The following is a 12510-nucleotide window of genomic DNA, read 5'->3' as shown; positions in this document are numbered from 1 at the left end:
CGGCGCGCCGAATCCGAATTCTTCGATTCTGAAGGCGGACCGTTACATGTCGTCCCCGGCCGTCATAAGTTCTTTTGACTGACGACTTCCTGCTTCTCGTTTGTTTTGGTTTGTTTCTGAGAGTTCGCAGCCCGTAAAATGGAGCTTCCTTCCTTTGTGTCAGGTAGTTGGAATTGGTGATCTGGTTAAACTGTGATTTTGCTGGAACCAGTGGTCCAGTTCTGTTTTGAAACCTATCGTGGCGATTTTAAGCAATGATTCTACGATTAGGAGCTTGTTTCGTCTTCCATAAGTGCTCTAAGTATTGGCGTTTCATGATGAGAAGAACAAAATTAAGTTTGGGACTTTTAGCAACCTGAAGGCAATGTAACTAACTCTAGCGTTCTTAAACCCGAAGGTTTATGGCTGCAGCAACACAGGCCTTCCATATGTCACTGGCAAGATCATTCCAATCTTTTCCATCCTTATACCGATTTCCTTTATCTCCATCTCAACGTTATTCCTTCATCTTCGCCTACAGGTCTCTTACCATTAGGTTTCCCACCAAGGTAGGTTTATAAAAAATTTGCCTTCATTTATTTCATATATGACGTTGCTTTTCTGCCCCTCTTGACTAATTGCGACTATGAGAATCAAGGGACCTGTGCCTAGAGTATGACTCGAACCTGGAACCTTCGGAATTGCCTCATTATGCGATTTATTCACACATATCAAAGATTACTATTATAGATAGATTATACATGCTATTTCATGCGCTGTTCTTTTTAAGAGGTATTTTGCACATTTTTGTATCAATTATTTCGAGACTCGAGACAATATCGTCATCACCCCTTCGAGACTGGCATTTTCAACTTCAGACGAGGCTGTGACTAATCTCGTTTCGGAGCCACCCCTAGTTTAACAAATATACTACAGTATATCTTCTGGCATCTGTCCACAACACATGCCATATTTCATTCCTTTTTTTTAAAAAAAAAAAGATTGTCCTGTTTGTTCAAACGTGCAGCTAACATCACAGGACATAGCGTATTTTAATCCTCCCTGGCATGGACACTGTTCTTTAGAAATTTTCCACCAGTTAAATGGCTTCCAGGTTTCCAAATTTCCTGTGTTTTGAAGAGGCGGAAGTTGAGGTCAGCGTCGCTTCCGGGAGATTTCAATGCCACCCGCCTGCCGCCTGTGGCGATGGTCATTCCGATTCCACCCTCTGATCAACTGGTGCCGGTCGGATGGCACGACATGTTATGTAACCATATGCGCCATCTCAGCTGCAGGTGTGCTTATTTCATGGAGTTTCATGCTGAAAAATCTGGTCTGTAACCTTGACCTGCTACCTTGATACATTAAGGAATGAACTTCTGTCAGCAATTAATGCTATACAAATGGAGTTAAAGTTCAGGAATCTCCATGAAACAATTCCACACCCTTAATCTTCATTCCAACAGCAACGACAATGATAAAAATATATTAAAAACCCAATCACATTACGTATTGTAATGAAGTGACGGAGGTTTGATTTCTCCGGATAGCCATTTTCAGACTGAAGGTCCAGTCCCGTTTTGTTTGCCTTTGTGTAATATGACTACCCTTCTTTAAACACGTTCGTAAACAAGTAAGTTTAATAAATCTTAAACATTTTTTCCTCAGTTGTCGAACTGACTTTCTTATTTTTTTATTGTTTGTATCCCATAGACAGACGATCCCAATCCCATCCAGAGAGATCATGCCGCAGCGGGGGCTAGGAAATTTCCCCCTCTTTACGTTTCTTCCCAACCTCTCTATGACTTTTATTTAGTTCGGAAGCAGGAAAATGACCATTCCCCCCTCTACATCTTATTTCATTTCTGTAAATGAGGAAATGAAAGAAAGTAATAGTTTATCTTTCTTTCAAGTCAGTCTAAATCGCCGGGTTTTGTTTTACTTTGAAGATTTGAGAAGAAATTTGAGAATACAATTTCATTGCTGGCCCCGGTAGCAGAACAAGCGTTTCTGCTTGAAAGTAGTGGTACCCTATTAAATTACTGTTGTTGTTCGTTTGCAACATATACGATTAGAAAAAAATTCTGTCTTGGAATTCGGTGCGGCGATACTGCCCTATCGTAATGTAATCAGGGAATTTCCTTTTGCATACTTTATTTTCTCTTCAAATTATTTTCGTAAATAGTTGCAGTGACTCCGAATTTTATGTGGGAATATGATACGATTACCGATTGATTGATTTGGTTTATTTTACTTCGCTTTTCTGCCACTTTTGGCTAATTTAGGATGAGTGAGGATATGATGAAATTGATGAATTGGGCTCTCACGGAGAACACCCATGCCTAGGCCGGGATTCGAACTCGGAACCCCTAGCTTCGTAGCGTGCTGTTAACCACTCCGCCACGGAGGTTGGCGGGAAAATGATGTGATTCAAGACGACAATATGATCTGAAAACGTGATTAAGGCTCCACGACTTTATTGCTAAGTACTATGGGTACTGATAAATGTATTTCGAAGTGACATTTCATGAAACCAGTTTTATTTTTTATCTTGGGGGGGGGGGGGTCCTGTTCTCAAAACCTTTTTTTCCTCCGTTTCATGCTCAATTGAACTTGTAATCACTTCGCACTGTATTTTCAAGAATCTACAAATCGTCTATTTCAAGCCATACCAAAATTAGTTTTCTGTTAATATTCTATCAATCAAATCTGGCTGATTTTTCCGTAGTTTAGTTCAGCCACTCCACGTAAGTGATACCCTGAAAGTCGTTATATCACACTTGCGGTGAACCCAATGATACAAATTAGCTACGATCATAGGCGCCGATTGGGGGGGAGGTAAGGCACTTTCTGTCCCCTCCCAAAAATTCAACATTTATCAATGCCGGATCTACCTACAAGCCTCCAACCCCAGCAGTGCGGAAGATATGCGTATGTAAAAAATTAACGTAGTTACTCAGGGGTAGAGAAACTAATACAATATATATGCAGGTAAAGGTGAATTTAAAGTTCCCTGTGCATATACCACCGTGCCATGAAAGCACATTTAGGGTATGTGGTCCCCACATATTTTCGATGTCGGCCATCTTGGAGCTGATGTGATCAGCACTACGCGGCGCATTTGACCCCCCCCTTCCTTACGATACCATTTGATTTGAGGCTGGGTGAGCCCTAGAGCCGCTTTAAGCTGGGACAAAGTCGGAAAAATCCGACCTTAGATCACTCACACCGGGTTTCCCGCGTGGCAGTCAGACTAGAATCAAATCAGGCTAGAATTTCACAAAAAATGCAGTGGTGAAGATTTCTTCTACCTATCTTTAATCAGGAGAGACTTACGACTGTATGATTGTAACAAATGTATCATTTTCCAGGTGTGAGAAAACAGTGTCATATATATATATATATACAAACACACACACACACACACGCCCTTGAATTCAATATGGCGGACGTCCACTTGGAACACACCAATGTAGTTCCCCCTGACCCTAACTTGTTTCTATCATGCCCAATTGTACCCAGCCTAACTCCTTTACTTTTTATTGGGTGTATAAGTGACTTTTGAATCACCCTCTAGGCCCTTATATGTGACTTTGTTAACATGAGATCAAGAATTACACTGTGTGTGTGTGTGCAAAGGTAGGTAGGTTACCTCTGGTAACATTTTGCGGGGGGGGGGGGATTTGCAGATACGGCACTGATATTTACATATATTGTTTATGCCAATCTTACGCCCCACATTTATCTTAAGTTGGCGCCTCAGGCTACGCTAGTGATTAAATCAGGGCCGACTGGCCTACCGAAAACACACATTCGGCCCCCTTTTTCCCCAATTGGACGCCTTGTTGAGGAAAATTGCCACCGCCCTCCTGACAGTCCCAATCCGGCCCAGGATTGAATCAACTACTAAACTATTCTTCATCAACTGCAAAGACGAAGTTAATGCAAATAAAACCACGTGACTTCCGAGGTTCTTTCCTATGTGTTAGTTCCTATGTTATTGCGCCAATGAATGTATTGATCACAGCTGTATAGCTCACAATATAAGGTCCTACAACTTCAATACAGCAGCTACGTTGAGTGGTATGGCTTTATCACATGCACTGTATTCACATGAGCAAGATTTCTGCACAGGTGGTATTGGAACAACCAATAGGATTTCTCGCAATCCACGTGCAATTGGTTTATGTTTATTTCGTTCTTACAGTGTATAAATAATAGTTCAGTAGTTTACATGCACGCAATCCACAAATCGTTCACAGAAAATAGTGTTTGAGGGGTATTTTCACACTGGGCTAGTGTGTGGCAATACTTTACTTCCGGAAGACGATGTAATTGTAATGTATGCCAATGTAATCTACATTAAATTTTAACTCCACCGTTCTGGTAGTTTTCGAGATGTTGACACAACAGTCACACAACGCTCTTTTCAGTTTTTGCTGTTTACAAGCATACAATTTCCTTTTAACACTCCTGTCATTTGTATAATATAAATTCTCACTTTCACAGATGAGGTTACTTTAAATACCGAAGTGGAACGGCTGCATTCTCTCCTCCACCTCGTCACCTCCGCTTGCAACCGAACCACACCCCCTGACGTGAAACAATCCTGAAGAAAGCCAACAATGTCTGCACCCGACGACAACAGAAGCGAATGAAAGCACTGCAGCAATGGTGCTGAACTTGAAACCTGACATTAAATAAAAGTAACGACCTTTTAGGAGCACGCAGATCCATACGGTCCGCTGAGGCCGCACGTTCCACTCCCTCGACGTGTGACCGGAAATCTTTGGTATGCATGGTTACCGCCTTTAATTCATCACAATTTCTCCCCGCTTCAAAGTCATCTTCACTCGCAGTACTAACACCGTTCGGTACCAGTCTCACTTTCTACTTTCTCTGCGTAAACAAAGCAGATTGGAGAGATAAGTCACCTTCTAATATCGTCAGGGTTGCATGGTTTTAATTCCAATACTAAGACTTGACGCAAGCCTTTGTTTGGGTTAGTTACTGCCTTTTTTTCTCAATAGACCACCGTTACAATCCATTAATGCAGAGAGGAAAGTTACGGTTATGCTGTTCTACGCTAACTGCAAATCAATTGTGAAATGGCACCAAGAACAGGCGGACTACTTAGCAAAGAATGCTGGACAAGAAAGAGACATGGCCTTTTGGATAAAACGCTAAGGCAATACAATCCAACAGTGCAACAATGCCAATTGAATCGGTCACGCTGGAGTCAATCAGTTCTGGAAAATCTCTCCTCTGGATGAGAAATGTCCTGGGAAAAAGTCGAAAATCATACAAACTTATTAGTCATTTCTTCACGTCCAAATGTCAGTTATTATTGGTATCCAATTCATAGTATATAACTTAAGAACTAGGAGTGTGCGGAACGAAAGACGCGATGATATTCTGGATGGGAAATTTTGGAGATTTCCAGGAAAATTCTAGAGTTCTAGACGCCTGGCGTAATTATTGTCGGATTTCTGCCACGACATCTCGGAAGTTTCCAATACTTGCGATGTAGATTACTTCGACAATTAACCATTTCTCCGAGTCCTGATTTCGTGGCAAGCCAGAAACCTCGAAATTTTGGGAAATAATTTACCGAAGTGGTGACAAGGGTGTTTTTTTTCTCTGATCCAGGCACTAAAGTTTCGGTATCCTGCATGCTCCTATTGAGAACCCTACTAGCATCACAAATGCTACAACATCCCTTATCCTCAAAGGCGATGTTGGGGGATATTTTAAATGCTATGAAGCTTTCCCGACGGCGAATGATAAGAGATTCTTTCGGGATATCAGCCCGGTCAGTTTCGGATATGCTTCCGGGAGCGAACGACAGTCTCATCTTTACGGAACTTCAATCCCTGAAGCACACCCGGAACTATCCTGGCTGATTCGAGAGAATCTCTTTATCAAGTTGCTACAAAACTTGTTCTAACATTATCGAAACATTTTTTGGTCTACTAACCCTATATGAGATTGACAATACTCCAAAGCTCACTAGTGATGAATCCAAGACTATACTCGTATTTTATACAACATACGAAAGGTCCCTTTACTCGAGTATGAAACCCAGGATCCGACCCTGAATGGAAGGTTATATCCAAATTAGTCTTTCTATAATTCTCTATATTTGTATTGTCTGTGTTCCTTTCTGACCTCGGACGTCTTATCTTGACCACTTCCTTTTGTTCTTTTCAGGTCATTCGCCATGTTACAGAGGTTACCACTTCTTCTGTTACCGCTGCTCACAGCGTGCCTCGCTCTGCCGCTAGACAAAAGACCTGCTGGGGATCCTCCACCTTCGGTCTATCCTCAAGAGCAGACGCCATTGCTGTTCCGTCGGCTGAAACGAGCCGCAGAGCAGGATAGATGGAGACAGTGGGACCTAGAACCCAGACACACGCAGTTTGTCACGAACAGCATCCCGAAAAACCCACAGAGTAGCAGCTACCCGACGCAACGCCGCTACGACGTGGAGTATGGCAGACCGTATAGTTCCAGCAACCCAGCTCCTAGAAGAATTATCTACTACGACACCCTGGATAGAGCTGGAAGTGAGTACAGGAGATTCCCCAGCTATGACCTCGCACCGGCAGGAGCAACGTACTCAAGAGACGATGCCTATGCTTCCAGAGTCAATTCGGCACCCATAGCCGTGCAGGGAAAGCAGTTCCTTCCAAGTTACACCATCATCGATGCAGACCCCCAACGCTCCTACTACGATCGGTACAAGAGTCAACCAGGGTTCGAGTACGGTCGGTACAGGTCCGCAGCCTCCGACAAGTACAGACAGGTTGCTACCGCCGACAACAGAGTTTACCAAGAAGGCCGGTCACCCCAATACTACCCGTCCAACGGAGATAAGTACTATCGCCGTGACCGCTACGACTACCCTCCCGTATCAAGAGCACGTGACTCGCTACGACAGGATGACTCACGAAGCAACAACATCAATAGTATAGCTAGCGAACCAGTTGCTTCGGAGCCCAATTACTATGATCCCTACAGACATTACAACCCTCACCAGCCTGCCCCGTGGTCAGTGGAGATTGGCACGAGCCTAACTGTGAAGGATGATGGACGACACACGGGGGGGAAGAGGTTCTATGTACAAAGTCAGCGAGAACCATCCCGCTATCCACCGAATCTCAGTTTCACAAGAAACCAACCAGAAGTAAGACCTCTCCCAAATCCCTAGTTGTTGACTGACTTCCCAGAATCAACAACAGCAACTGAGACATGTTTATTACACAAAGTCCTCATGCTAGACGCAGGAGGATGAGAAATTTTTAACATGACAATAAGCGTGATCAGTATCAACAATCGTGTGATTCTAGGCTTACTTTTTATACATGATTTTCCACAAGATAACAAATTGAAACAATTGAACCTGAGTACAAAGATTCAGTTGAAAGTCCTTAAATATAGTATGTTCTTCAATGACTTTCAGTGTGATTCTATATCAATAAATACAAACAGAAGTTGATGTTACAAATCCTTCATGTATGCAAAAGCAGAATATGCATTTATAGATATCTGAATCTGCAAAGATAACAAACAGAAAGAAATAGGTGGAAAATTCAGCCATATGACAAGAAAATGGAAGTTTATGTCTTGAAACTTTTGGGTACGCAGATCCTAAAAACAATATTAAATCTACAGGTTATGAAGTACAATCTATGAAAATGTGGTCCATGAATTATTTCCTTTCTCACAAATTTTAAGAGAAATTCAATGCACATACTACTGTATCACCCCGATCACTTGCTTGACTATACCTTTAATTAAACAGAAAACGAATATTTATGACGAGATTCATTAATACGTAGATATATCATACTATGAAGAAGCAAATCAATTACATTTTTATAAATTCACAGAAGGCCACGAATGCAAGTTGGACATTGACCATTATTGTTAGAGTTCTTATCTGTGTATATTAAAAAAATTCATGTTCAGAAACAGAAAAGGAATAATTAAGGTAGGCCTACAATTTGTAATTTTTGTGAAAGTAGAACAATATTCCCAGAAAACTTCTACCACCAGCCGGTTAATAATAAAAAGCTTACTTTAAAGATTGATCATAAGTTACATTGAATGTACAATATGCATTTTACGACTAGACAGACTAAAAATAAATAATGCATTATACGGAATGTTTTATTAAAATTTAATGGCCAGTCAGTGTTCAAGCGAACAACTAATGCCTATATCTGCTACGTATTTAGTTTAGGAATATTTACTCCCCAAAAAATTCAATATAAATCAATATTTTCATCAAACAAGTTCTATTGTATTGATCATGCTTATCACAGTAATCATTCAACTAAAACAGTTCGAACTATTCAACTTAGCTGTCATGTGCGCATTAATGTACCACCACATCAAATGAAATTTAATAATTTCTTATGTTTTGTGGTAGTACATAATTTAATATTTTTTAGTGGTAATAATGAAATTTATCACTCTTCCAACAAAGGGAGCGTTACAAAACCTTTAAAAAACAATCAGAATGAGCAAGGGAAATAACTGTGCAATATGCTGATTAATATAACTACAATTGAAATAAGGCTGAGTTTTATATTGACTGTGGAATTAACCAACCCATGACAGTATATGATCTTGATTGCCTTTGCATATCTCTTGTGCTGAAAGAAATAATAGATCTCGGTTGAGACTTTTGGTTGAAATGATTTACCTTGATTTTTCAAACAGCACTATCTGGTATTTAATATAGCATAATCACACTTCAATTGTTGTATAATGTCTATTTTGTGTTGAACCAGTGCAAATGTGCTTGTGAAATAATTTGGAGGGAGAGTGTGTATAGTGCCTGCATGTTCAGTTTGCATGAAACAGCATTGTATCATTTTTTGAGTTTTCATGGTACATATTAGACGAAGAGAGTAGATGATAAAGCAAGCCAACTTTTGGACAATTGGCAGTTCTTTCATTAACATTCGGTATCACAGGCTATGTGATACTTCTTGCAACGTTGCAAGACTGCAAGAAACATGCAACTATGTCCTCCATGAGTGTATCGATGCCTTCATATCAAAATCATGCAAATTTGGATCTGATTGTACCAGAAAAGTTCCGATTTGTTTTCTCTTGCATTAATTAATTATTCTGGTCATGTATAAGTAATCCTTCATTTTCATAGTGCATATTATGACTTCGAGTTAGAGCGGCATTAATACATTCTTCTAATGTGCACTCTTGCTTAGAGAATACATTTGTGTGTAATGAATTTTGTTTTAATGTTTACTATATGTATTTTGTGCAAACAGTATTATGAGCTTATTTCGCAAGAGGGAATTATTGAAAACACTTAAACAAGCATTACAATCCTGTAGAGAGCAATTATGGATTATAGAAGTTTTTCTCATGAGTTACTTCCTTCATAATATCAAAGTTACACGTTTTAATACATTTATGCATTTGCTACATGTAAAAAATAACATTTTTAGTCTAGCATCACACACCAAAGAAACTGTTTTATTTTATGGAATTTTCTCGAAAAATTATGTTTTTCGCACGAAAGAAAGCAGAAAATACATATATTATGATTCTTAATGTTATTTAGAAACTAGGACACACTAATATTACTTACTCATTGTATTTTGATAGTCCTCCTACTCACATCCTGCGCTCAACATTCATCTGCTCTCTCTCATTTGATCTAGAAAAAATCCTTAAATTTAGTGTGCATCGCAGGTCATGATGTAAGATTATTCTTAGTGTTTTATTTATCCTTATTTTATACATGAAATAAACATATCTATGTTTTATAATGCAATAAAAACAATTATATTTTTATGCGACTTTTTATTAATAATATACTTAGGATTCAATGCTTCTCAAAGCAAGGAATACTACTACTGGTATCCAAAAGAGGGGTCCGGTCCATAGGAAGAACATGGGTCTTCTGGACACTGATGCCAAACAAATGAGGAATAAGATTAATACACAGCAGTGAAAACAAAGGTAAAATAGCTTCACATCAGTGGCATAAATAGCACCCCTGCGGTGCAGGGGGGAGGGGCTTAGGCTTCGGGGGCGCAGTAAGAATGATAAATGAAAAAATAGTGCGGTTCGAAGGGAAGGGAAGAAAAATGGCAGAATATTTCACTTCCGGCGGAGAACGTGCCCTTTGGGGGCGGATACTACATTAATTCCCGAACCTAAAACGTCTCAGACCCCAAGTTATTAAACCCTCGTTTGTCTATAATGGCGTCTTCAAGATGGCGACCATGACCAAGATTCTATTCCTGTTCATTGCAGTTATTTATCATTCATGACATCCTATTTCCAACTAATTTGCAGGTTTTAACTGTATTTAAGAAATTAAAAAGACCCACTTTATCAAATAGTATTAGATATGGCGGCCAATATGTACGTGAAAAGTCTAAAAATAACTCTTTCAGCTATGTGATCATATTTGAGATCAAACCTTATGTCTTGGAGGTTCCAAAACTCAACGGTGGCATCAAAAGGAGTGTCAGAATGTCAGACTAAGTCCACGAAATAATATTAGTTCAATTTTTTTTATAATTTGTATATATACAGGGTGTTTCAAAAGTCTGACACCAAATGACAAACTGCGTTATTAGTGCAGATGGCGAGAAAAGGAAAGAGGGGAATGTTGTTGGAAATATGAGATTTTAAATATAATGTGCTTGAATTTTCAACGTAGCATGCACCATTGATGCTGTACTGTACGCTGGTACGAGCCTCAATGAGAACTGACATTGCCTTGTTGCCACATGCTTCGTCCTTAAAGGGAGTATTTACATTATAGGCCAGTCAATAAGGAAGAAAATTAGGGAAAGCTGGAACAAATTTTATTATTTTTCTAAAAGAGTTCTTAAAAACATATTAATTTTGCACCCCTGTACCACCCCGGATTTGGCCGCCATCTTTGAAAAATGGCGCCTAAAATCAGTTTCTTGCAAATATCTCGCTTGGAAAGCACTTTACAGCAAAAGAGGTTATGATGAAAAATAATCTACATAAAATTCTCTACAAAAAAAAAATTCTGTGCATTTTTCTTCTAGAATGCTTCGTTTTGGTGCTAGATGATCGAGAAAGTTTAGGTTATTTTCCCGCCCCGTTTTGCAAGGGCGGAACTCAAGGAAGTACCTGTTACAAGATGTTTTGCAGTATATCTCTTCTATAAAACTGGACTTATTACATTTGTTCTTTCTTTAAGAATGTCATTTATGGTTCAATTGCTTTTATCATTGCATGCAGTACTTTATAGGAAATGGTTTAGTGTGTAAAAAGGTAAAAAAGGTAAAGTGCTCCCCTGTGCTATGCACCATGCCAGTTTAGTGTGTGCGGGAGATAATATGTTTGGTTGGAAAGTCAAGGTATCTCCAAGGGAACATGTTGACTTTGTCCAAAAGGGCTATTTAACAATAAAACGCCAATCTAATCGAGGAGTCACCGGTTCAATACCCGGTGGAGTCACATTTTGTGGTTTGGAGTTTATTTTGACCTGTGGGTCCAGTCTCGATTAGCCTATTCGTGAATAAAGTAGACTTAAAACAATAACTCAACCACAATAACACGATCACAAAAGTTCTGGTCTCTGATCTGGTCAGATATGGTTTTGGAGGACGGCAGAGAAGTGACTGACTCAATGCTCACCAAGTGGATTTCTGGCATGCCTACTAGTTCACAGATAAAATAGATGAGCTGCATGTCGATGTACGAAAGTCTCTTATATCAAGGGATAAGCAAAGACTTCCAATTCTTTTGTCAGTGATTCTCTCTCACAACATCATTCCCTGGTTTTGATGGTATAAAGTCAATAATTACAGGATTAACAGGAAACAAGAAAACCAATCCTTCGGCTGCTCATGATATTAGAATTTCTTCAATGTTGAGTATTTAGCAAATGTCAAGTTTGAATGAAATAAAAGAGATAATCACTGCATGAGTCACTTCTGAAGTGAAAATCAGAGGGGCATTGTATCCAGTTCATCCAGAGTTTTTATTTAAAATAATATTTTACTAAAAATCACAAGCCCTATTCAGAGTACAAACTGTCCCATACCCGTTGTAGCTGATGAGGTAGGGATGTGGAAAACCAAAAAGCCTTTTCTTTATGATTCTCTTTGAACCACTCTCTGAAAGTTTCACAGATGGTGTCAACAGATAAGGAAGCTACACCACCAGAGTTTCTTCGCATTATATTCTGTGAACGCCTTCAAGGTTCCACAAGGGGCCTTGTAGCTGTAGAAAATTGGGCTAAAGTGTTCAGTGATCTGTGAACATTGCAAAGATTTATTTACCTGTTCAAAACCTGACACTGTTCTATACTCTGTCCGGGGAATATCTGGAGCAAGGCCGCGCGCATTATAGTAGAGAAGGGGATAAAGCCAGTGGTCGGCAGAAGCACTACAAACTCCTGTAAACGGCTAGTAGCTACAGTAGTTTTTCCCCCACCATGCAATTTTGTTCCGTCTCACGCAGAGGTTTGGAGTTGGGGGGTCTGAAGTTAGGGCCCCACAC

The 12510-nt window shown here is 39.8% G+C and overlaps 1 protein-coding gene across 1 annotated transcript in view; it reads left to right on the top strand.

The window, feature by feature from the left end:
- Positions 1 to 9808, top strand: part of LOC145985017 (uncharacterized) — a 40258-nt gene extending 30450 nt beyond the window's left edge. The window contains exon 2 of the mRNA XM_083118515.1: positions 6190 to 9808. Within this exon, the coding sequence (XP_082974641.1) occupies positions 6200 to 7189 (990 nt within the window). The 5' untranslated portion in view covers positions 6190 to 6199 and the 3' untranslated portion in view covers positions 7190 to 9808. The remainder of the gene's footprint in view (positions 1 to 6189) is intronic.
- Positions 9809 to 12510: the final 2702 nt, after the last annotated feature.

Source organism: Lepisma saccharinum, chromosome 3, assembly GCF_977018435.1.
Source record: "Lepisma saccharinum chromosome 3, izLepSacc3.1, whole genome shotgun sequence".
NCBI lineage: Eukaryota > Metazoa > Arthropoda > Insecta > Zygentoma > Lepismatidae > Lepisma > Lepisma saccharinum.
Note: the sequence above shows the minus strand (reverse complement) of the source record. Positions and strands in the feature narration are given on the sequence as shown.